At 47.4% G+C, this 24,466-nt stretch overlaps 1 protein-coding gene across 3 annotated transcripts in view; it reads right to left on the bottom strand.

Moving 5' to 3' along the window:
• ARHGEF12 (Rho guanine nucleotide exchange factor 12) overlaps positions 1-24,466 on the bottom strand; it is a 258,987-nt gene that overhangs the window by 202,712 nt on the left and 31,809 nt on the right. For 2 of the 3 annotated variants that reach the window (XM_075328415.1, XM_075328414.1), the window contains exons 4-10: positions 24,013-24,111; positions 22,397-22,446; positions 13,851-13,908; positions 13,606-13,760; positions 9,632-9,709; positions 9,433-9,552; positions 7,123-7,212 (exon numbers count right to left, since the gene is read on the bottom strand). In XM_075328415.1, coding sequence (XP_075184530.1) covers positions 7,123-7,212; positions 9,433-9,552; positions 9,632-9,709; positions 13,606-13,760; positions 13,851-13,908; positions 22,397-22,435 — 540 coding nt within the window. In that variant the 5' untranslated portion in view covers positions 22,436-22,446; positions 24,013-24,111. Of the gene's footprint in view, positions 1-7,122; positions 7,213-9,432; positions 9,553-9,631; positions 9,710-13,605; positions 13,761-13,850; positions 13,909-22,396; positions 22,447-24,012; positions 24,112-24,466 lie in introns of those variants that run through there. The other variant, XM_075328413.1, reaches the window with a different exon arrangement.

Here is a 24,466-nt window from a genome sequence, read left to right as displayed (position 1 = left end):
CTGTGATCAGCAGATAGCGATCGGATTGCTGATCGCTATAGCCCCCTAGGGGGACTAGTAAAATAAAATAAAGAAGGGAATTTTGTTTACTTACCGTAAATTCCTTTTCTTCTAGCTCCAATTGGGAGACCCAGACAATTGGGTGTATAGCTATTGCCTCCGGAGGCCACACAAAGTATTACACTTAAAAGTGTAAGGCCCCTCCCCTTCTGGCTATACACCCCCAGTGGGATCACTGGCTCACCAGTTTTAGTGCCAAAGCAAGAAGGAGGAAAGCCAATAACTGGTTTAAAGACCAATTCAATCCGAGGAAACATCGGAGAACTGAACCATACCACATGAACAACATGTGTACCCGAAAAAACAGAAAAACCCCGAGAAAACAGGGCGGGTGCTGGGTCTCCCAATTGGAGCTAGAAGAAAAGGAATTTACGGTAAGTAAACAAAATTCCCTTCTTTTTCGCTCCTAATTGGGAGACCCAGACAATTGGGACGTCCAAAAGCAGTCCCTGGGTGGGTAAAAGAATACCTCGTGATAGGGCCATCAAACAGCCCTTTCCTACAGGTGGGCAATCGCCGCCTGAAGGACTTATCTACCTAGGCTGGCGTCTGCCGAAGCGTAGGTATGCACCTGAAAATGCTTGGTAAAAGTATGCAGACTCATTCAGGTAGGTGCCTGACACACCTGCTGAGCCGTAGCCTGGTGCCGTAATGCCCAGGATGCACCCACGGCTCTGGTAGAATGGGCCTTCAGCCTTGAGAGAACCAGAAGCCCAGTAGAACTGTAGGTTTCAAGAATTGGTTCCTCGATCCCCCGAGCCAGGGTGGATTCAGAAGCTTGCGACTGTTTACGCCGACCAGCGACAAGGACAAAGAGTGCATCCGGGTGGCGCAGGAGCGCCATGCGGGAAGTAGAACCTGATTGCTCTCACCAGAACCAACAGATGCAAATCCTTCTGAAATTGATGGACTGGACGAGGACACAAAGAAGGTGAGGTGATATCCTGATTGATATGAAAGTGGGATACCACCTTAGGGAGAAATTCCGGAATCGGACGCAGAACTACCCTGTCCTGGTGAAGGACCAGGAAGGGAGATTTGTATGAGAGCGTTGCTAGCTCGGAAACTCTCCTAAGAGACGAGACCGTTACTAGAAGGCCACTTCCCGAGAAAAGCGGGAAGGGAGACCTCTTTCAAAGGCTCGAAAGGCGGCATCTGGAGAGCAATTAGAACCTTGTTCAGATCCCAGGGCTCTAACGGCCGCTTGTACGGAGTGCTGAGACGACAAACTCCCCGTAGGAACGTGCGTACCTGAGGAAGTCGTTTCTGAAAAAATACAGATAGCGCTGAGACTTGTCCCTAAAGGGAACTGAGCGACAACCCTTTTTCCAACCTAGATTGCAGGAAGGAAGGAAACATAGACGATGCAACCGGCCAGGGAGAAACACCCTGCGCCGAGCACCGAGATAAGAATATCTTCCACGTCCTGTGGTCAATCTTGGCGGACGTTGGTATGCTAGCCTGTCTCATGGTGGCAACCACGTCCTGAGGTAATCCTGACGACACTAGGTTCCAGGACTCAATGCCACACCATCAGGTTGAGGGCCGTAGAATTCAAATGGAAGAATGGCCCTTGAGACAGCCAGTCTGATTGGTCTGGTAGTGCCCCCGGTTAGCCTACCGTGAGGCACCACAGAACCGGGAACCACAACATCCTCGGCCAATCTGTAGCGACGAGGATGGCGCGGCCGCAGTCGGTCCTGATCTAGCGCAGCACTCTGGGCAACAATGCCAGAGGTGGCACATAAGGTAGCTGGAACTGCGACCAATGCTGAACTAAGGCGTCTGCCGCCAGAGCTCGATGATTGTGAAACCGTGCCATGAAGCTGGCACATTGTTGTTGTGCCGTGACGCCATTAGATCGACGTCCGGCCTCTGTCGGCGGCGCCAGATCTCCTGAAACCCGTCCGGGTGAAGAGACCATACCCTTTCGGCCACACCCCGGCGACTTAGGAAGTCAGCTTTCTAGTTTTCCACGCCTGGGATGTGAACTGTGGATATGGTGGATGCCGTGTCTTCCACCCACATCAGAACCTGCCGGACTTCCTGGAAGGCTTGCCGGTTGCGCGTTCTTCCTTGGTGGTTGATGTATGCCACCGCTGTGGAGTTGTCCGACTGAAGTCGGATTTGCTTGCTGTCCAGCTGCTGTTGGAAGGTTTGTAGGGCAAGATACACTGCTCTGTGTTCAAGAACATTGATCTGAAGGGTGGACTCTTGCTGAGTCCACGTACCCTGAGCGCTGTGGTGGAGAAAAACTGCTCCCCACCCTGATAGACTCGCGTCTGTCGTAACTATCGCCCAGGATGGGGATAGGAAGGACCTTCTTTTTGACCATGAGGTGGGAAGAAGCCACCACCGTAGAGATTCCTTGGCCGCCTGAGAAAGAAAGACGACTGTTGAGGGAGGTCGACTCCCCGTCCCATTGGCGGAGAATGTCACATTGTAGTGAACGCAGATGAAACTGCGCGAAAAGAACTGCCTCCATTGCTACCATCTTACGTAGGAAGTGCATGAGGCGTCTCAATGTGTGCGACTGGTTCTTAAAGAAGAGATTGCAGCCCGTAGTGAATGCTGTTTGTCTAGCGGAAGCTTCACTATCGCTGAGAGAGTATGAAACTCCATGCCTAGATATGTTAGCGATAGGGTCGGGGTCGGATCTGACTTCAAAAAGTTGATGATCCACCCAAAACTCTAGAGAGTCTCCAGCGCAACGTTCGGGCAGTGTCGGCATGTTTCCTAAGAGAGTGCCTTGACAAGTAGATCGTCTAAATATGGGATCACAGAGTGACCCTGAGAGTGCAGGACTGTGACTACTGCTGCCCTGACCTTGGCGAAGACCAGTGGGACTGTCGCTAGCCGGAAGGTAGAGCTACGAACAGAAGGTGTTCGTCTGCTATAACGAAGCGTAGAAACGCTAGTGCTCTGGATCAATCGGCACGTGTGGATAAGCATCCTTGATGCCTAATGATGCTAGGAAATCTCCTTGGGACATTGAGGCGATGACATGGCGGAGGGATTCCATCCGGAACCGCCTGGTGTCCACGAGCTTGCTGAGCAGTTTTAGATCCAGAACGGGACGGAACGGCCCGTTCTTATAGGCACCGCAAATAATTTGGGGTAAAAACCGTGACCTTGTTCCTGAAGAGGAACGGGGGTCATCACTCTTTCTGCCTATAGAGTGCACCCTGTTTGCAGAAGAGCAGCGGCTCGGCCGGGAGGTGGAGAAGTTCTGAAGAATCGAGTTGGAGGACGAGAAGTGAGCTCTATCCTGTACCCGTGAGACAGAATGTCTCACACCCAACGGTCATTGACCTATGGCAGCTAAATATCGCCAAGGCGGGTGAGCCTGCTACCGACCGAGGATGCGGAGAGAGGAGGCCGCAAGTCATGAGGAAGCCGCCTTGGAAGCGGGTTTTCAGACTGTCTCTTTTTTGGGCGTGACTGAGCCCGCCAAGAATCTGAGCTCCTCTGATCCTTTTGAGTCCACATTGGACGAGGAAAAATGGGACCTGCCCGAGCCTCGAAAAGACCGAAACCACGACAGCCTCCTGCTCTGTTGGGGTTTGTTGTGTCCGGGCTGAGGAAAGGATGAATCCTTACCCCTGGACTGTTTAATGGTTACATCCAAACGCTCACCAAACAGTCGGTCAGCAGAAAAAGGCAACTGGTTAAGCAACCTTTTTTGGAAGCAGAATCTGCCTTCCATTCACTTAACGAGCAGACCAGGCTCTGCTTAAAAACACGGAGCAGCGTAGGCTACTGCCGTACGGTTCGCAGAGTCTAGGGCAACCTGAATCGCGTAAGAAACAAATGCAGACATTTGAGAGGTTAAGGATGCCACCTGCGGCACAGATGTACGTGTAACCGTGTCAATCTGTGTAAGACAAGCTGAAATAGCTTGGAGTGCCCCAAGGGTGAGAATGCTGGGGCCAACGGTGCGCCGACAGTCTCATAGATGGATTTAGACCAGAGATCCATCTGTCTGTCAGTGGCATCTTTAAGTGCAGCTCCATCTCCCACTGCAACTATGGATCTAGCTACAAGCCTGGAGATTGGAGGATGCCGCTTGGGACACTGGGTCCAGTCCTTGACCACGTCAGGGGGCAGGGATAACGTGTATCCTAAGCCGTTTGGAGAAGCGCATATCTGGATAAGTGTGGTGTTCCTGGACTGCCTCTCTGAAGGCAGAGTGGTCCAGAAAAATACGTGAAGCTGACTCCTCCACTGGAGGAGCTGGGTGAGAAATAACCAACATTCTATTGATGGACGCTATAAGATTATTCACTATGGCGTCACCATTAGGTGTATCCAGATTGAGAGCGGTCTCAGGATCAGAATCCTGAGCCGCTACTTCCGCCTCATTACACAGAGAGTCCTTCTGCTAGGACCCTGATGAAACCGAGGGCCGCTCATAGTGAGCCCGCTTAGGCTGTCTGGGACTGACGTCTGTGCAGAGCCGTGACTCTGTGATGCGTGTGACATTCCCGGAGCTGTTAGTTGTTCACACTGAGGGGGGCCATGGATCAATGATTCAACAGTGCCCATGTTGTGAGAGACATGTCCGGACTGCTAGGCTTCTAGTATCATAGCCATAGTCTCAGAAAAACTGTCAGTAAATACTGCAGACACCGTCCTCATCCTCTGGCCATTAGCAGAGACTCCGGCTGAGTTAGACATAATGGGGGTCTATGTAACCTGCCGGCCGTATAGCCGTACATGCTGTACCGGCTGCATAGAAAAACATGTGGTTCTGCACCTTTGTTTTACACAGAGAATATGCTGATAACTCCTCCGCACAATCCAGGAGGGTATATACAACGTGCGACCAAACAGTGCAATGTATATAGTACAAGCATATCTATAAGTGCACTTCTGCACTAGTGGGGTTAGCACCACAGGTGCTGCTTAACGCCTGTTGCAGCGATTGTGTGACTATCAGAATGCCAGGGTCTTCCACACTTGTCTCTGTATCGTACAGAAACTGACACTAATGGCTGCCGGCGTCCTTGTAGAGAAGGAAGCCGTGGGCGTGCCTGAGAAAGTGCGGGAATCCGGTTTCACAGTGCACACAGTGAGAGGGGTGGAGTATGCAAAACATACTCCAGCTCTCAGCGCTGCTGTGCTATGCAGCGTCACGCCCCTACCCTGACTGTCAGGCCTGTGGGCGGTAACGAAGGGAGACTAGGCCCAGAAGCCGGGGACTCGAGTTAATAAGCGCGGCCGGCATATCAGTGCTGGCCGGCGCGGAAGTCCCCGGCGCACCACAAATCCCAGCGGCGCCTTAAATAAAAGTGGCAGCGGCGGTTAGCGCAGTAGTCACCCAATACACTAACACACCCAGCAACGCTGTGGTGTGCGATGGCACTAGTGCGGACAGCGCCGCTGTCCCTGGCGCACTAACACACCCAGCAGTGCTGCCGTGTGTCTGCGCGGTCCCCACAGGGACACAGAGTACCTCCATGTAGCAGGGCCATGTCCCTGAAGATACTCCGCTCCATGTCCAGCAGATTCCCAGGAGCTGTGGATGGAGCACGGTCTCAGTGCCTGGAGACCGATAGAATCCCACTTCACCCAGAGCCCTGTAAAAAGGGATGGGGAAGGAAGCAGCATGTGGGCTCCAGCCTCCGTACCCGCAATGGGTACCTCAACCTTAACAAACACCTCCGACATGAAGTGGGGTGAGAAGGGAGCATGCTGGGAGCCCTGTATGGGCCCTCTTTTCTTCCATCCGACATAGTCAGCAGCTGCTGCTGACTAAACAGTGGAGCTATGCGTGGATGTGTTGCCTCCTTCGCACAAAGCACAAAACTGGTGAGCCAGTGATCCCACTGGGGGTGTATAGCCAGAAGGGGAGGGGCCTTACACTTTTAAGTGTAATACTTTGTGTGGCCTCCGGAGGCAATAGCTATACACCCAATTGTCTGGGTCTCCCAATTAGGAGCGAAAAAGAAAAAAAGTTTTAAAAAATAAAAAGAAAAAAAAAAAAACCTAAAAGTTCAAATCACCCCCCTTACACCCCATTGAAAATTACAGGGTTAAAAAATAAATAAACATACACATATTTGGTATCGCCGCGTTCAGAAATGCCCAATCTATCAAAATATAAAACCAATTAATCTGATTGGTAAACGGCGTAGTGGCAAAAAAATGCCAAACGCCAAAATTACGTTTTTTGGTCGCCGCATGTTTTACGCAAAATGCAATAACAAGCGATCAAAATGTAGCATCTGCGCAAAAATGGTACCATTAAAAATGTTAGCTCGAGACGCAAAGAATAAGCCGTCACTGAGCCATAGATCCCGAAAAATGAGAATACTACGTGTTTCAGAAAATGGCGCAAAACGTACGCCACTTTTATTGGACAAACTTGTGAATTTTTTTTAACCCCTTAGATACAAGTAAACCTATACATGTTTGGGGTCTACAAACTCGCACTGACCTGAGGCATCACATAGATACATCAGTTTTACCATTAAGTGAACACTGTGAATAAAACATCCCAAAAACTATTGTGCGATCACACTTTTTTTTGCAGTTTTTCCACACTTGGAATTTTTTTGCTGTTTTCCAGTACACTATATGGTAAAACCTATGGTTTCATTTAAAAGTAGAACTCGTCCCGCAAAAAACAAGACCTCATATGGCAAGATTGACGGAATAATAAAAAAGTTACGGCTCTCGGAAGAAAAGGAGCAAAAAACAAAAACGCAAAAACGGAAAGTGCCCGGGGGCTGAAGGGGTTAAAACCAAATACGCAGTGTGAGCGCATAGCCAAAAACTTGCTCCCATGTCAGCCTTTTATGGCACTGGCTGCAATACGCAGGTCCATGTGCGGCTGCACTACAAATAATCCATAACTCCCATTTACTGCTTGCTGCAAAGTCTAGTGACAGACAAAAATCCAGCAGTAAAGTAGAAAGATTAGCTACAACATCAACTATGCCAAAAACCTGACAGCTGTGAGGAGAAAATAGCGCTCCGTGCAATAGGAAGCTCATTTACAGATCCTGGGTTCATTCACAAAAAGACGTGTTCACAAGCGCGCACAGGGCCATTACTCACATCTGTAACATTACTGCTTGGACGCGATCCGTCTCCAATGATGTAATCACAACGTTCCTGGTCAGAGGAGTACGTATCAAGCTCATTCATCTGCAAACAGAAACCAGACATTATACTGGGGGCCGGCGAGACACCGGCAGCAGGAGAAGGATGGCGCTCCTATGCTGGCCTGTGTGTGCACACCCATACTTCTATTCCTGCACATTACTACCTATACAATAAGAAATTTAACGCCTTAGAGACCAGGTGATTTTTCATTTTTGCCCTTTTATTTTTTCCTCCCCTTACTCCAAGAGACATACATTTTTAGATTTTTCCATCGATATAGCCATGTAAGAGCTTGCTTTTTATTGTTTTTTTTGGAATAAAATTCAATGTGTGGCAAGATAGCAAAAACAACAAAAAAAAAAAGCAATTCTACATTTTTTATTGATACACACTTGCCTTGTGCGGCGACACGCGTGGGTCTCTCCCATGGGATCCTTGTTCCCCCTTCCCCCTCCCTCTTTTTCTTCCACCCGTCTTGCCGGCTGCCGCATCCATGGAGAATTATTGTCCTTAGAGATTTCATGGAGAATGCCGAGAATTTCTCTCTTTTTCTTATTTCTGGTGACTCTTATTAGGACATATTTGATCCTATAGGATCTGCAGCCTTATCTCTCCATACACCGGTCAGGTGTGTCACATGCACAGGATATTATCCTGTTGACGGATGTTGGTTGTTCATTCTACCATGGTGCTTATGGACACCAGAGTGCAATAACGGCGATTATTGTAGTTTACGTATAACTGCATGTGCTTTTTCCATGTATATTTATTGCACAATTGCTAATGCTTATATTGTCTAAATTGTGGGCGGTGTAGGGGGTATCTTGCCGTGCCACTGTCTCCCCATCCTCCATGCAGTTCTCTCTATGTTGTGTTGCGGTTTTTTGCTGCATAGGTGCGCACCCAATCATTATAAATATTTTGGTCGTGCACCCGCCTTTGTTTTTTGTCATTCTACATTTTTTATTTACAGCATTGATTTTACAATACAAATGACCTGGCAGTACGGGTCTCCAGGTCAGAAGGATTCCGCAGACACCAAAAACAAACATTTTTATTTAGTTTAGTTTTATTTAGATGGTGCAAATTATTAATTTATTTTTTTTCCATTTGTGGTTTAAAAAAAAAAAAAAAATAAATTCTTAATTCCTTTTGGCTTCCTTTTTACGCTCAAGCCAATGTTTAGATTGACGTTATTTTGGGGTATGTACGAGGTTTTCATCTCCTGTTAGTACATTTTTATTTTCTTGTTGCGGCGGCTGATAAACTGCAGGTCTGGGCGTTGGACTTTTTTGTCTTGTTACGTCATTTACTGATTGGATTCATTCATTTTATATTTTTGCAGATTACACTTTCACAAATACAGCAATACCATTTTTTTTTTCACTTTTTTTAATAAAAAAAAAAAAAAAAAAGGGGGGGGTGATCTGAAATTTTAACTTTTTACTATTTACTCATCCTGTTCGGAGCAATGACTCATCCAATCAGTTGTGCTATATACAGCAGTAATGCAGCTTCACAGTCTGAGGACAAACTGCGATGGGCGGATGGGGCTGAGAGTCTCCTGACCTTAACCTGACAGCGATGTATGAGTCTGACACTAAAGGGGGCTTTACACGCTACGATATCATTAATGTTGTGTCGTCGGGGTCAAGTTGTTAGTGACGCACATCCGGCGTCATTAATGATATCGCAGCGTGTGACACTGACCAGCGACCTTAAGCGACCTCAAAAATGGTGAAAATCGTTCACCATGGAGAGGTCGTCCCAAACTCAAAAATCAGTAAGGGTTGTTTATCCAGGTGGTTCATCGCTCATGCGGCAGCACACATCGCTATGTGTGACACCGCAGGAGCGAGGACCGTCTCCTTACCTGCCGCCGGCCACAATGCGGAAGGAAGGAGGTGGGTGGGATGTTACGTCCTGCTCATCTCCGCCCCTCTGCTTTGATTGGCCGGCCGCTTAGTGACGTTGCGGTGACGTCGCTGTGATGCCGAACGTCCCTCCCCCTTTAAGGAGGGATTGTTCGGCAGTCACAGCGACGCCGCCGACCACGTAAGTATGTGTGACGCTGCCGTAGCGATAATGTTCATTACGGCAGCGATCACAAACAATCGCATGCGCGACGGGGGCGGGTGCTTACACGCTCGATATTGCTAGAAATTGCTAGCGATATCGCTACCGTGTAAAGCCCCCTTAAGAAGAAACAGGATTTGGAGACCTCGGTCTTGTCTCCAGACGACGCACATGTCTTTTACTCACCTGCGTGGGAGATTTGGTTTTACATAATTGTTCCTGGAGCTGCTGTATGTGTTTCTTGGTGTGTTGGATTTCCTTTAGGAGCCGCGGTGATGGTGCGCTGCTGTACTCCTCCTGGGAAGACTGGAATCAGGAGGCACATTAGCCAGACTTGTAAGGAGTAAGCAGCATCTACGGCTTCTTCGCCTTACCAGACACCCACCTGTAACTGCTCTTTTTCCTTCTGCAGCATTTTCTTCAGGATGTCTAATTTCTGGTCATGCATGATATTGTTCTGCTCCTAATAGAAGAAGTTATTAAATTATATTTGTGCGACCATTTCCTTTTCAGCCATAATCCAGAGCCGCTGACAGCCGTAGCGTCCCCAACAATGAAACTCCCCAATCTCTGCATTCTGCTCTTGAATTACAGCTATAATGTCCATTCAGGAGGAGACAAACGCTAAAGGACTATGGACTAGAATTAGGCACGTCAATACTACTGCAAATTTACAAAAAATATTCCCAAGAACATGGATTTTTTGCAACTCGAAAAGCACAAATTCAGCAAAATTGGAGCCAGCTGGAAATTATTTTGTTTAGCCTAAAAGGGCCTGCAAAAGGTTTTTATAAACAAAATCCCCACTAACGCTCATCTCCCCGCTCCCCCTCTCCTGTATGGTTCTTGTCACATCTCATGGCTGCCACGTGCCGAAACCCCCGGCCTCTTTACAGCAAGTCGGGGCTTCTGGCCGCTCAGTGTCTGCTCGTCACAATGTGCGCAAGTTTTAAAACTGATCAAAGTTTCAGATTTTTCTCGAGGGAGTGTCCCTCCCAGGAATATAGGCTGGATGTGACATTTATGTGTAACTAGGGTGCTACTGTCTTCATCGGCTCACACCACAGCTTCTAGCCTGCACTTATTTGCTTTCCTCCTTTTTGCTAGCTCATTTTCTCTGACCTCTCAGACTACAGCTGCTTTCTCCCCTCTCAACACTGCAAAACCTGTACAACACCCTCCTCCTCCTCCCTGCTGGCTATCTATCACATAAAGAATGGAAGGGAAGAGCTGAATACTGGCAGAACTAGCAACAGGTGCTCAAACAGATGAGTACAATTTTGTAAAAGCACGCCGCTAGATAAAAGGGCTGAAAGTGGTTGTCCGGGACTTCTATATTGATGGCCTACCATTATGATAGGTCATTAATGTCTCATCAGTGGGGGGGGTGACACCATGCACACCCACTAAACAGATGTGCCCGGTGTACACAACAGCCAGATGTGATCAGTTGTGGCGCAGCACTGCTGTCACCTGTATAGGGGCCATGGACGAGCACTGCACATTGGCCCCGTATTCAGGAACAGCTGATGGCAGAATCACTGGCTATTGAACACTCATCAACAAGATGTTGAGGACCTGTCTTCTAAGGATAGACCATAAATATAAAAGTTCCTGGACAACCTGTTTGAAGATACTTTGCAAAAGCCAATTGTTAGAACATGTTTATGGAAGACCATGTAGAAAGCTGCTTAAAGGGAATCTGTCACCAGGATTTTTCTCCACCATCTGAGAGCAACATAATATAGGGGCAGAGACCCTGATTCCAGCGATGTGTTACTTACTGAGCTGTTTGCTGTTATTTTGATAAAATCACTGTTTTCTCTGATGAAGAATAGCAGTTATACCGAGCTCATGAATATGCTGAACTACCTGCCGCACGCCAAGTAGTCCTGTAATGATAATCTCCTGCTAATTAATCAGAGATTATATCAAAACTACACTAATCATCCAAGTGATATCGCTGGAATCAGGATCTCTGACCCTACATTATACTGCTCTCAGATTAGGTGGCAAAAACCTGGTGACAGATTACCTTTAAAAAGGGTTATTTCCATCTAAAAGATCCTATCTCAATGTGAATAGTAGGTGTAATAATAAATAAAATAAATAAATCTTTATTTTATATAGCGCTAACATATTCCGCAGCGCTTTACATACATCAGGAACACTGTCCCCATTGGGGCTCAATCTAAATTCCCTATCTGTATGTCTAATAATGAAGATATTAGCAAATACCTCCAATTAGAAATGTAGTATAGTTCTTCTGAAAGACTATGTATCTTACCTCATGTGCAGGGCATTGCAGTAACTTAGGTATTCATGGTTACGGCCACGCATATAGGGACGGTTAGTTGCTATTGGATGTAACCATGAATACCTAGCTACATTAGCTACATTACTAATTGGAGGTATTTGCTATTATTACTACCACTACACCTACTATATATTGGGATAGCATCTGGGAGATTGGAATAACCCTTTAAAGAGTAACAGTCACTTTAATTTCTTTCTATAAATCAATAGCACACTTGAAAATAAGAAACTTTGTAATATATGTAGATGTTTCATTCTCAATTCCCGGATAAAATCTACAGCACTGAGGTAGGAGATGACGGCTGGTTTCTATAAGATTCTAGGTAATCAGGAGAGGAGGCGCTCTGCTGCCAGCCCCCCTCACACGGCCTTATGAGCACCAGCTTTAATCTTTCTCACTAATGTAAGGCTGTGTGCCCATGCAGTTATCTATGAAGATTGTGCATAATCCATGCCCACATGGCGTACTAGAGCGCAGCGATATGCATGCTGCCAAATCGCTGCGTTGTAAAAAGCAACATGTCACTTCTTTCGTGCGCTTTGCATGCGGTCTCCATTCTGTCTATAGGGAGAGGCAGCATCCAGAGCGCACAAATTCCGCAGTCGGCAAGGTTTTAGAACGGAGCTTTTCAGCTGCGCTCTGAAGCAGACATGCAGTGACATTACGCTGCGGTGCAGAGCGCACACACGTGGGCACATAGACTTACAGTCTGTTTTCACTAAACAGATTTTACCCAGGAACTGAGAATTATGGGAATGAATGATCAGTACAGGAGAAAGCTTTCTCTGATCAGCTCTAGTACAAGGTTTCTGATCGTCATTTGTTCTATTCATTTAAAAAAATAAAAATTAAAAAGGAACACTTACTATTTAGCATACATTTAAGAAGCAAAAAGCAAATGAACAATTATATAAATTCTGTGCATAAGTGTACATTTAAGAGCATATAGAGACATTGAGGAGCAGTTTCTGGGTCACACAGTTGAGGTTTTGCAAGAATAAAGTTATACAGTTTTAAATGGAATCTGTCTAAACAGATTATCAAATCAAATCACCAGGAGAGCGACCCAAGGCACGCAGGCGCAGCAGAGCGACCCAAGGCACGCAGGCGCAGCAGAGCGACCCAAGGCACGCAGGCGCAGCAGAGCGACCCAAGGCACGCAGGCGCAGCAGAGCGACCCAAGGCACGCAGGCGCAGCAGAGCGACCCAAGGCACGCAGGCGCAGCAGAGCGACCCAAGGCACGCAGGCGCAGCAGAGCGACCCAAGGCACGCAGGCGCAGCAGAGCGACCCAAGGCACGCAGGCGCAGCAGATCTACTAGCAAGAAGTCTGGGAAAGCTGGTCGGCAAATCTGAGCAAAATCTGTACTTGGTCATATTGGATGTCTCGAAGCCGAGCAGACAAATTTATTTACATTTATTGTCTAAGGCTAGGTTCACATTTCCGTTGTTTTGCATCAGTCACATGCGTTGCTTGACGCTTGTGACTGATGCGTTGTACAACGAGTGACAAGAATTGGAATTCATTGTCACGAGAAAGCGGATTCCGTTAAAAAACGAGTGATCATTCACAATAACCGGCCGCCGGCTTTTGAGAGCGATCAGCTGATCGGCCGGCCGCTGGCTTTTGAGAGTGACTGATTGCTCTCAAAAGCCGGCGGCTGGGAGATCAGCTGACCGCTCACAGAAGGCAGTGGCCGGGCGTTCAGCTGATCGTTCGGCCGCCGAGAGAGCATGTGCAGCGAATTCAAAAATATTCCGCTGCTCAAAAAACGTTACAAGCTACAGTACGTTTCTGCCGCCCGACGGTCAGTCGTTCCACGAGTGATCAGTCGGGCGGCGGATGCAACGCAAGGGCATCAGTCACAATCCGCCGCTTATATAAGTCTATGGGAAACAACGGAACCTACCACACAGATTGCGTTGTTTATCAGAGTGGCGGATTGTGACTGATAATAAACAACGGAAATGTGAATCTAGCCGGACAGGTGTCACACAAGACAATTTACAAACACTCTAACTTTACATAGTGAAAGTACTTACCCCCAATAATATGGGGCTGGTTATTCTTTCTAAGGGTCCGTGTCCATGATTCACTGGGGACAAGTGCAACGGAGAAAGGGGATCACTCTCAGATAAAGGGATATGAGGGGATCCAGGAGGTCGACCTTGGACTGTAAGAGCCACATAGGAGCCGGCTGTGTAGAAAGAAGTATGGCAGGATTATACAGATGTCGAGGAATTTTATTTTTATTTATTTTTTTTAAATTAGTATCAAATAACCTTACACTTTATAAGCTTTACAACTTCAAGGTGGTTGGAGTGTGTGACCAGGGTCCCATTAACCTGAAAGAGTAAGAAGAATTAATAGAAATCACACTGGGAGGTTACAGTTTTGCATGTATGGTACTTCTGGAAATAATGACCAGAATCTACAGTGGAGAGCGTGCCCAAATGTACAAACACGGAAAATCAGATAGTTAGAGGTTGAAAAAAAGACCTAGGTCCATCTACGGTAGTTAAACCTTCCGCCACCAATTATATATTTTGTCATTAAGTGATTTATAACAATGTTGTGTAGTGAGGAAATCATCCAGCCCTTTTTTAAAAGCTGTTATAGTGTCTGCCATTACTACCTCTTGTGGTAGGGCACTCCACAGTCTGACCTGCTCTAACTGTAAAGAACCCTTTCCTATTTAGCTGCCGTAACCGCTTTTCTTCCACTCACAGTGAGTGCCCCCTGGTCCTTAGCATTGTCTGTGGAAGAAATAAGTCATGTGCCAGTCCTTTATATTGACCACACATGTATTTATACATATAAATGAGATCTCCTCTGAGACGTCTTTTTTCTAAGCTAAACAAATCTAACTTTTCCAACCTGTCATCATATGGGCGGCCTCCATTCCTTGTAGTAGTCTAGTTGCCCGCCTTTGAACTGACTATCTTCTGAATGTCCTTTTTAAAATGTGGAGCCCAAAACTGAATCCCATATTCCAGATGTGGCCTTACAAGTGATTTATAGAGGGGTAACAATACGTTGGGATCACGGGATCTAATCTCTCTTTTTATACACCCTAATATCTTGTTTGCTTTAGCAGCTGCTGCCTGACATTGAGTGCTGCTGCTCAGCTTATTTGTAATGAGAATACCCAAGTCCTTCTGTTCCTGTTCATCTAGATAAAAGCAATGCATCTAGTGTGTAATCTTATTGCCCCTCTTGCATTAAATATGGGGGTCCGACATCCGGGAGGCCTCCCACGATATCTAGGACAGGGCTGCAGAACTCCTGGGGTCTTAAGGCCCCGATCTCAAAATCGCTGGAGGCACAATGAGCAATCAGCAAGTTTTCTCTTACCCATTGGATAGGGGATAACTTTTTTTATGGGAAGAACTCTAACCCTTTCCTGCAAAAGCAAAATTTTCATTCCCCCCACCCCCTTCTTGAAATCAGTTTATTTTTTTCCATCCACATAGTTATTACCCCACAGTGTAAAGTACTGAAAACTGGATTTTTTTTTATTTACATAATAATTGCATTATTTTATTGTGTTTTGATTTGACATTGTTCTTCATGCAGTAAAAATCACCCAGGCATTTAATTCTCCAGGTCGGTGCGATCACGGCATTATCATACCTGTAAAGTTTGGTGGGTTTTATTAATTTTAAAAATTAAACCAGGTACATCCAGACACTCTAGTTACCTGTACATATAGGGTTAATCTGCAGGTAAACAGCATTAAGGCTATGTGCGCACTAGGCGTTTTTGCCGCGTTTTTAGCGGCGTTTTTTACCGCGTTTTTGTGCTGAAAACGCAGTGACATTGCTTCCCCAGCAATGTCAATGGGTTTTCATAAGTGCTGTCCCCACACAGCGTTTTTTTTTTAGCTGCGTTTTTGTGGTGACCACAAAAACGCAGCATGTCAATTATTTCTGCGTTTTTCACTGCGTTTTTCACTCATTGAATTCAATGAGATGTTAAAAACGCAATGAAAAACGCATATAGCCGCGTTTCTATGACTAAAAACGCAGCTATACACGCAAGGGGTGGGCACTACAGTGACGTGTACAGGAAGAGGATTCCTTCTGTTGGTAAACACAGAAGCATGAATCCTCCCGGTACCGTCACCGCTGCGTCCACCTCCCGTCCTGTGCATGTCAGCTCCGTGCGGCGCCATGTCTGGGCGGGAGGTGGAGGCAGCGGCGAAAACCAAAGTGAACAGTAGAAAAATAAAAAAATGTCATATATACTCACCTGTCTGCAGGGTCCGGTGCAATGCCCGCTCCCATCTCCTCCCGGTACCGCCGCTCTGGCTGTGTGCAGTCTCCCCGGGGCAGGACCTTGCTTGCAGGACCTGGCGAGGGATCACCTGATGCAGTCACCTGACGCATCAGCTGATCGCAGTCTCGCCGGCTTCTTCGCGCCCGGCCGGCTATCAGCTGATCCTGCCGTCAGGGGACTTCATCAGCTGATCACCGGCAGCTGCTGCAGCGATCGTATAGGATCAGACTCCTGTCCAATCGATCGCTCCAGGAGCTGCCGGTAATCAGCACAGCACATAAGTGAGTATGTAATTTTTTTTTTTTTTTCTACTGATGCATCAGCTGATTGTGTAATCGGCTTTTATACAATCAGCTGATGTGTGATGGGATTCAGGCACTTGAACCTGACACATCATCTGATCGCTGTGCCTTCCAGCAAACCGATCAGATGATATTGGATCCGGATTGGACGGCGCGGGACCCTGACCCAGGATTACTGCGGAGGGGGGTTAATTTCAATAAAGATGGAGTCACTAATTGTGTTGTGTTTTATTTCTAATAAAAATATTTTTCTGTGTGTTGTGTTTTTTTTTTTATCATTACTAGAAATTCATGGTGGCCATGTCTAATATTGGCGTGACACCATGAATTTCGGGCTTAGGGCTAGCTGATAATATACAGCTAGCCCTAACTCCATTATTACCTAGCTAGCCACCCGGCATCAGGGCAGCTAGAAGAGTTGGATACAGCGCCAGAAGATGGCGCTTCTATGAAAGCGCCATTTTCTGGGGTGGCTGCGGACTGCAATTCGCAGTGGGGGTGCCCAGAAAGCATGGGCACCCTGCACTGTGGATTCCAATCCCCAGCTGCCTAGTTGTACCCGGCTGGACTCAAAAATTAGGCGAAGCCCACGTCATTTTTTTTTTTTAATTATTTCATGAAATAATTAAAAAAAAAGGGCTTCTCTATATTTTTGGTTCCCAGCCGGGTACAAATAGGCAGCTGGGGGTTGGGGGCAGCCCGTATCTGCCTGCTGTACCCGGCTAGCATAGAAAAATATGGCGAAGCCCATGTCATTTTTTTTTCGTTTTGGGCAAAAAACTGCATACAGTCCTGGATGGAGGATGCTGAGCCTTGTAGTTCTGCAGCTGCTGCCTGCTCTCCTGCATACACTAGTGAATGGAGGATGCTGAGACTTGTAGTTCTGCAGCTGCTGCCTGCTCTCCTGCATACACTAGTGAATGGAGGATGCTGAGACTTGTAGTTCTGCAGCTGCTGTCTGCTCTCCTGCATACACTAGTGAATGGAGGATGCTGAGACTTGTAGTTCTGCAGCTGCTGTCTGCTCTCCTCCATACACTAGTGAATGGAGGATGCTGAGACTTGTAGTTCTGCAGCTGCTGCCTGCTCTCCTGCATACACTAGTGAATGGAGGATGCTGAGACTTGTAGTTCTGCAGCTGCTGTCTGCTCTCCTGCATACAATGAACATTTTGAAGAAGGAAATGACATCAGACCTTTTTTTTTTTTTTTCATCAACAATCTTTAATGGCATTGTGCACTGATTAAAAACGCAGTGAGCAAAAACGCAGCAAAAAACGCACCAAATCGCGGCAAAAACGCATGCGTTTTTGCCGGGATTTGGTGCGTTTTTTGCCGCTTTTTTTAGCCGCAGGTGCGTTTTTTAGACAAAAACGCACATAAAAACGCAGCGTGAAAAAAACGCCTAGTGCGCACATAGCCTAAAACAATGATGCCTGCCTTAGTAAAGCAGCAGTCACAGGCGAAAAATGTAACCGCCCCATGAAGTCAATCACATTCAGTCATCAGGGAGCGGTTACAATCACAGCACAGTAAGTGCGGCTGTATGGGTGTATCACTCCCCGTGCACGTCCACTGACTGCTGCGCTGCACACACAAGCTGCAGACTGGCTGTCAATCAAAGCTCTGTGGAGGGATTAAAGCTCCAGTAATGCAACCTAACATTACTTACCTGCAGAATAACCCTACATCTGCAGGATGTCTGGTGAAGATATTGGATAGATGATAACTTTTAAATCGTGGGGTTCCAACCACTGGGATGAAGTCGGCCATCCATCGCTGACCGCAGTGACCAGTGCTGTGCGATCATCGATTAACTGATCAATGACAAAAATCAAATGCTCACGGCTGAATTTAGTGCGCACACAATCCTGCCTTATTGCCCATTTGGACACCCATTTACCAACCCCCAATGTGATATTGGTTTGTCATGGCAGGTAGGTGTCTGCTGGAGGGCCAATGACTACTAGGCTGGTGCTCCGGTGACGCGCAGTCACAGGCCAGACTTGTCAGATCAATTGTTGTAGGTACTGCAATGTTGCAGTATTGTAGCAAAACAAAAAAAAAATTACAATGCAAGTTCAAGTCCTTTGTGGGGACTAAAACAAGAGAATTATACATGGTAGATGCCATAAAGCAAACAAAAAAAAAAAAATTGTATATTTTGTCCACAAATATTCCAACTGAGTACACGGCAATCCCCGCACTTGCACGCCTTGTCCGCTATCAATGACACAAGGAATATTCCGTCACACTGTATGTACTTGGGAAAATCATCAAGTTCTGCTGCTGGCAGCTCCCTTTGCAAACAATGACAACACAGGAGACAAGTCCAGAAACGCTGCAAGCCATGGTAGCATATTTAGGCCACGAAGGTTGCTAGAGCAACGTCTGGCATTGAGGTTTCTAAAAAAAAAAAAAAAAAAAAAAAAGCCTCCAGGGACGCTTTGGTGAATTAGCTGGCCAGCTGCTTCCATAACCAAATCAATGCAACACTGAGTTATAGTTATCCTGGGAATGAAGACTAGAGGGGTCTGCCATCGTGCATTATGCCACCATGCACCATTATACTGGGAGTAGGCTCAGTGTGACGTTCCCTCATGAAGGCCTCTTCATGGCACTGCCCACGTGGTCTCCAGAACTATCTCCAGCTATCATTGTATCCAAGACAAAAGTAGGACTCATCGTTGAAGTGGACAGCCCTCCATTCCTGCCTTCATTGCCATCCTGCTCTGCACAGTGGTGGCCTTTGAGTGGATTGGCATGAAGTTAGTGGAGATCTTGTAGCTGGACGTCTGACTCGTAGCACAATGTCATGTAGAAGCCTTCTGCTGTAACGTCCAGTTCCCACACAAAGTCTAAGGGAACTTTCACACTTGCGTTCAGCGGAGTCCGTCACTATGGAGAATAGCGCAGTCCGTAAACGCACTGCGCTAATCTCCATAGACTTGTATGGATGACGCACTGTAAGGCAAGTGACAGCGTTGCATCCGCCGGACGACGCAGCGTCGTTATTTTGACGCTGCGTCGGGCGGAAGGAACGCAGCATGTAACGTTTTTTTGAGCAGCAGAATCCTTTGGATTTCACTGCGCATGCTCTCTCTGGCTCCCTGCACCCGTAACCAAGGTACACATCAGGTAACCAAGGAACCCTGGTTATGTGTGCCGGGAGCCCGACACTTCCCCGCTCGGCTCCGCCCCCTCCCGCACTCCGTATGTATACACACACACACACACAATCGCGCGCGCACACACACTCACTCACCTGTCCCCCAGCGATGCAGTCCCCGCGGCACTGACGTCCTCAGCCATGGCCCCGCTCAGCTCCACCCACTTCGCCCCCTGCTCCCGCCCCCCGCACACATTGTCGGCGACCAAACGATCAGCTGATGGCCTGGCGGCCGGCTACTGTGAGTGATCGGCAGATCACCCAGCGGCCGGCTACAGTTAGCGATCAGCTGATCACCCGGCAGCCGGCTACTGTGAGTGATCGGCAGATCACCCAGCGGCCGGCTACAGTTAGCGATCAGCTGATCACCCGGCAGCCGGCTACTGTGAGTGATCGGCTGATCACCCGGCAGCCGGCTACTGTTAGCGATCAGCTAATCGTTCACAAGTCTGCCGACGGTAAAACTGTAAAAAAAAAAAACAAAAAAAAAAAACCGGATTGCGTTGTTTTGCAGCATCCGTTGCGCCACTATATGCAACACATCCGTTGCATCCGTCACACAACGCAATGCAACGGATACCGTTCAACAAAAGTGTGAAAGTAGCCTAAGGCTGCTTTCACACATCCGGTTTTAGCATCCGGCTCTAAAACCTATGCAACAGATGCGGCGAAAAAAAACGCATCCTTTGCATACGTTTTTTACATGCGGCCCGTCCGGTTTTTGCCGGTTGCGGCATGCTACTGAGCATGTGCAGTGCAAAAAAAACGCATCGCGCCGTATCCGGCGTCCATAGGCATGCATTGGAAAAAGCGCCGCATCGGCCGGATGTGGCACGATGTGTTTTTTTTTTCGTCGGACAAAGAAATGTGCCAGGCAACAATCGATCCGGCCGCCGCATGGGCTAAATATGCCTCATCCGACAAAAAAACGAACCGAACGCAAGGCCATGCGGCACAATCCGGCACTAATGAAAGTCTATGAGGAAAAAACGCAACCGGCGGCAAAAAAAAAGAAAATGGTTGCTTTTTTTTGCAAAGCGCCGGATTGTGCCACTCAGCAAAAATCGGATGTGTGAAAGCAGCCTAAGGCATCAAACAATGTGACATGCAGTACAGAATGGAGCTCTATGCGTTTTCCGGAGTGACGATCTGTTCTTCCCTTCCCCCGTGCTGTGCACCTTTATCCACCCAGCTTTGTTCAACACAAACATGAATCTGGTCTCTGGCCTTGTCCTTTTGAGGTCTTGGTAGACACATGGAGAGGCGAGTCAAGAGCTATGATGAACCATCCTGACTGGATCTCCCTTGTCATGGATGTGCCATCACAATCTTTTTATTGTGGGTCTATATATTTGCTTGATATTAGGCACTGTGTATTGTGCACCTGCCTATTCCTTTCGTGGTACAGGCGTGCTGGCCTGGTTTTCCTTTGACCCCTCGGCCTGTGCCTTGTAATCTGCCGGAGTGATGAACCGAGGCTTCTCACGTCAGAGATTCTGCCCCTCTCAGTTTGTGACAAGCAGTGATAACTCGCACCTCAATGATCAGGAAACGTTGCACAATCATCCCACAATCTTTTTAGGCTTCATGTGTCCAAAAAAAATAAAATGGCTTCTAGCCTGGCTGTTCTGATCCTCCCACACCAAAGTGGAGCTGGGTGCATGAAAACGTGATCACTTTAGAGTTAGCGACACATGCTTCTGTCCTCTCTTGTGTTGTAATCGCAATATTGAGGAGTGTGGCACAAGTGACCAGACACCGCCTGTGGCTGCGCTTCACCGGAGTAACATGATCCCAGCAGGGTCTCAGCAGGCACCTGGGTGCCATGGCCAACAATCGATGACCTTTCCCCAGAGATCATGGTGGGGTTGGTCAATGGACATAGAATGGACGTCCAGGCAGGATGGTGCATCTTACATGGGCTATCACAAAATAAAAGCAGCATTTAAAGCGCTGAACAACAGTGATCACAGTAGCCCTGTTCACTGCTGTTCGCAGTGGATGCCAGCTGTATAACACAGTTGGCACTTGCAGGCTTCGCTCTTATAAACTGCGGCCACCAGCACAATCTCTTATATACAGCATTCTAAAATACTGTATATAAGATCCCAAGTCACTCTGTATAACATAAAAAACAGCTTTTATTAAACTCACCCGAGGGGTGGTCTGGTCCAATGGGTGTCGCTGGTCTTGATCTGGTGTCTCCCATCATCTTGTGTTCACCGTCCTCCTTCCCTGCTCCATGTAGATGACACGTCCTATGTCATCCAAGCAGAGCCAGCTATTGCACTCCTGCTGTATGCAGAGCAAACTATCGTAATACGCAGGGAAAGGTGAAAGACTGCCAGCGCATGCGCACTATAATACCTTGCTCTGTCCTCAGCAGGGCAGTGAGAAGGCACATGGGCAGGAGCAATGGAGGACTCTGTGGATGACGTTGGACTAGTCATCCACACGAAGCAGGGAAAGAAGATGGCAATCGTAAGAGGATAAGAGTCGTCAGACCGAGACCAGCGACTCCCCTTGAACCCGACCATCCCGCAGGTGAGCCCAGTAAAAAAGAGTTTTTTTATATATATTAAACAGCGCAGCCTGGGCGCTCATATACAGTAATCTACAATGCTGTATATAAGGGCTCACTGTTGGTGGCTGCAGTTTATGGTCACCAAATCTGCTGACAGGTTCCCTTTAATCCTGCTCCATATACCAGCACTAATCAGATGAGCTACATGTACACAAAAAGTCAGGTTAAAGACTACCGTAGACACACAGTTAGGAGTCTGGTGTATTCCTGCAGTGAGCATTAGCAGTACCAGTGACGGATGGCTGGCTGCTGCTCATCTGCACACAAAGCACCTGTCAGTCACAGTAAGGGGCACCAGGACTATGCTCTCCTGTGAAAGCACCTGACCACTTACTAACTATATTCTTTGATAATGACTACAAGCCAAACTGCACAATATTTTATTTATTTGTTTCAATAGTGTGAGTGGAAACATTTATAAATTTAGGAGGAACATTTTCGTAGTGTCACGTACAGTGCGCCACTTGCCAAGGGACGTAATTTGGTGCAATCCATTCCTTACCTTGATGATGCGATCTCCAGTCTGCACCCCGGCTCGCATGGCAGCTCCATCTAAAGAAAGCAACAAAAGTCTCAGAACGACAATATCTAGTTACTAGAAAATAGGAAAGCAAATTGTATCATCACTGAGGTATATTATGGCCAGCCACCACGGGCCCTAAACACTATGGACAGCTGCCGGCAGGACAACGGCTAGACCGACAGCAATCCTGCCCAACTGCCCAACCACAGGAGCGCTCACACTGCCAAACTGAGAACAAAAAAGGGATCGACAGTCTGAATTCTGACATGTCACATACTAAACCCCCCCCAACAATCTGTTGTCTGTTGGGAGTAAGCAGGCCCTATGCACAGATTGTCCGTTGATCCCTCAGATATTGGGGGCTTTGTACAAATTGGGTTTAATGTGCAAGAGGGCCGCAACAATGAGCATATTTTACAGTAAGGCTAAGTGCACACTTTTTTTTTTTTGCGTTTTTTTTTTTCAAACGTTTTATCCTTGCTTATTTTAATCAAAAGCAAGGAAAAAGCACCCCAGCAAAGTCTGAGAATCGTGACTTGCTGTGCACACGCTGCAGCTTTTTTTCCTTGCAGATTTTGTTGCTGAAAAAAGAAGCAGTGTCTATTGTTTCTGTATTTTGGTTTTTTTTTTCTATAATCCCCTGCAGAGCTTTATCCCTGCAGGAGATTATAGCGCAGCACTTTGCCGCACACATCGTGCATACAGCATGGTGTGTGAGGCTCTGCATAGCTCAGTAACCTAGGGTCGTCATGGTGATAACCCAGGGTTTCCATGACAGCGATCAGGTCTCTGATCACATTACAGGGACTCGATTGCCAGGAAGAGCTAAGCAATTCCTCTCCCTGCCTTCTGCATGCTGCGATCGCACTGATTGCAGCATTTAGGGGGTTAAACTGCCAAAAGCATCCCGGGGACTGCTCCAGGCAGTGAGACTCGGGTCCCAGCTGTAACATCAGTTGAAGACCTGGTGGCGATGGCAGGGGCACAGCACCTGAACCCCTGTGATTGCCATGACTTTAAAAAAAAAAAAAAAAAAGAAGGTGCAGTAGACTTTAATGTATAGGGGGCCATGGACATGCAAACTGAGTCACCAGATATCTCAATACAATTTCACTACTTGTGCAGTCAGAATTTCTTTTGATGTTTCTCATTATTTAAAAGGAATACGCAAACTTCCCCGAAGTCCCATTCTGATATATGTAGACTTCTGCGGACTCCTGGAGGACTGTATTCTCTGCTCCCAGCATTAAACATGGGGTCATCTTCCATGAAGCACATATAAGGATAGCTATCAGGGAGCATATATGACTTTGCACACACTTTATTCACATTGGCAAGGGCTTCCTAACGCCGCACATCTCCACTGCAGGCGGCAAACTTAAGAAATCAGATTTTGTAAAATTGAATAAGCCCACCGGTACGTCCTAATAAAACCTACAGAGGACAGGTGGTGCTGCAGGGCCCGGAGACACGTCCACCACCACTAACCTGATCCTCCACAGTCATCCTCCCTGGCCACACGAGAAAGAAATATCTGCCAATACAATCATAAGGAGGAGTGAGGAGAGGGAAGACAGTAAATTCTGCAGGCTTACCTTCCTTCACCGACTGAACGAAGACAGGGTTATCGCCGCTGACCGTCAGCCCAAAGCCATTCTCATCTCTCTGTATGATCACACAGCGCTGAACTAGACCTGCATGGAGAAGAGTCCGAGACATTACACAATGGCAGCCGTGACAGACGGACAAAGAATCTGAGGATTCCAGACACACAAGTTACATGTCACCACAAGGCTGTAAATCTGCCACCATACACCAAACCTAGCCCCTGGGAAAGTGTTATTGGTCCGGTATTAGGCGCAGCTGCAAGTGCAGCCTCCCTGTGTTAGTCAGGCTGGGGCTACCCTCTGTCTTCAGCCATGGCAGGTTATGTGGCTACAGCTCGCCACGTGTCATTTGTACGAGGCAGCGTAATGCAGGTGAATTGGGTCACAAGGTGACTACGACCAGCAAGTCACAGTTAAATCCAGCTCAATTTCCTGTTTCTCC

The sequence above is a fragment of the Anomaloglossus baeobatrachus genome, chromosome 11 (genome assembly GCF_048569485.1).
Source record: "Anomaloglossus baeobatrachus isolate aAnoBae1 chromosome 11, aAnoBae1.hap1, whole genome shotgun sequence".
NCBI classification, from domain to species: Eukaryota; Metazoa; Chordata; class Amphibia; order Anura; family Aromobatidae; genus Anomaloglossus; species Anomaloglossus baeobatrachus.
This window is presented reverse-complemented; position numbering and strand designations above follow the sequence as displayed.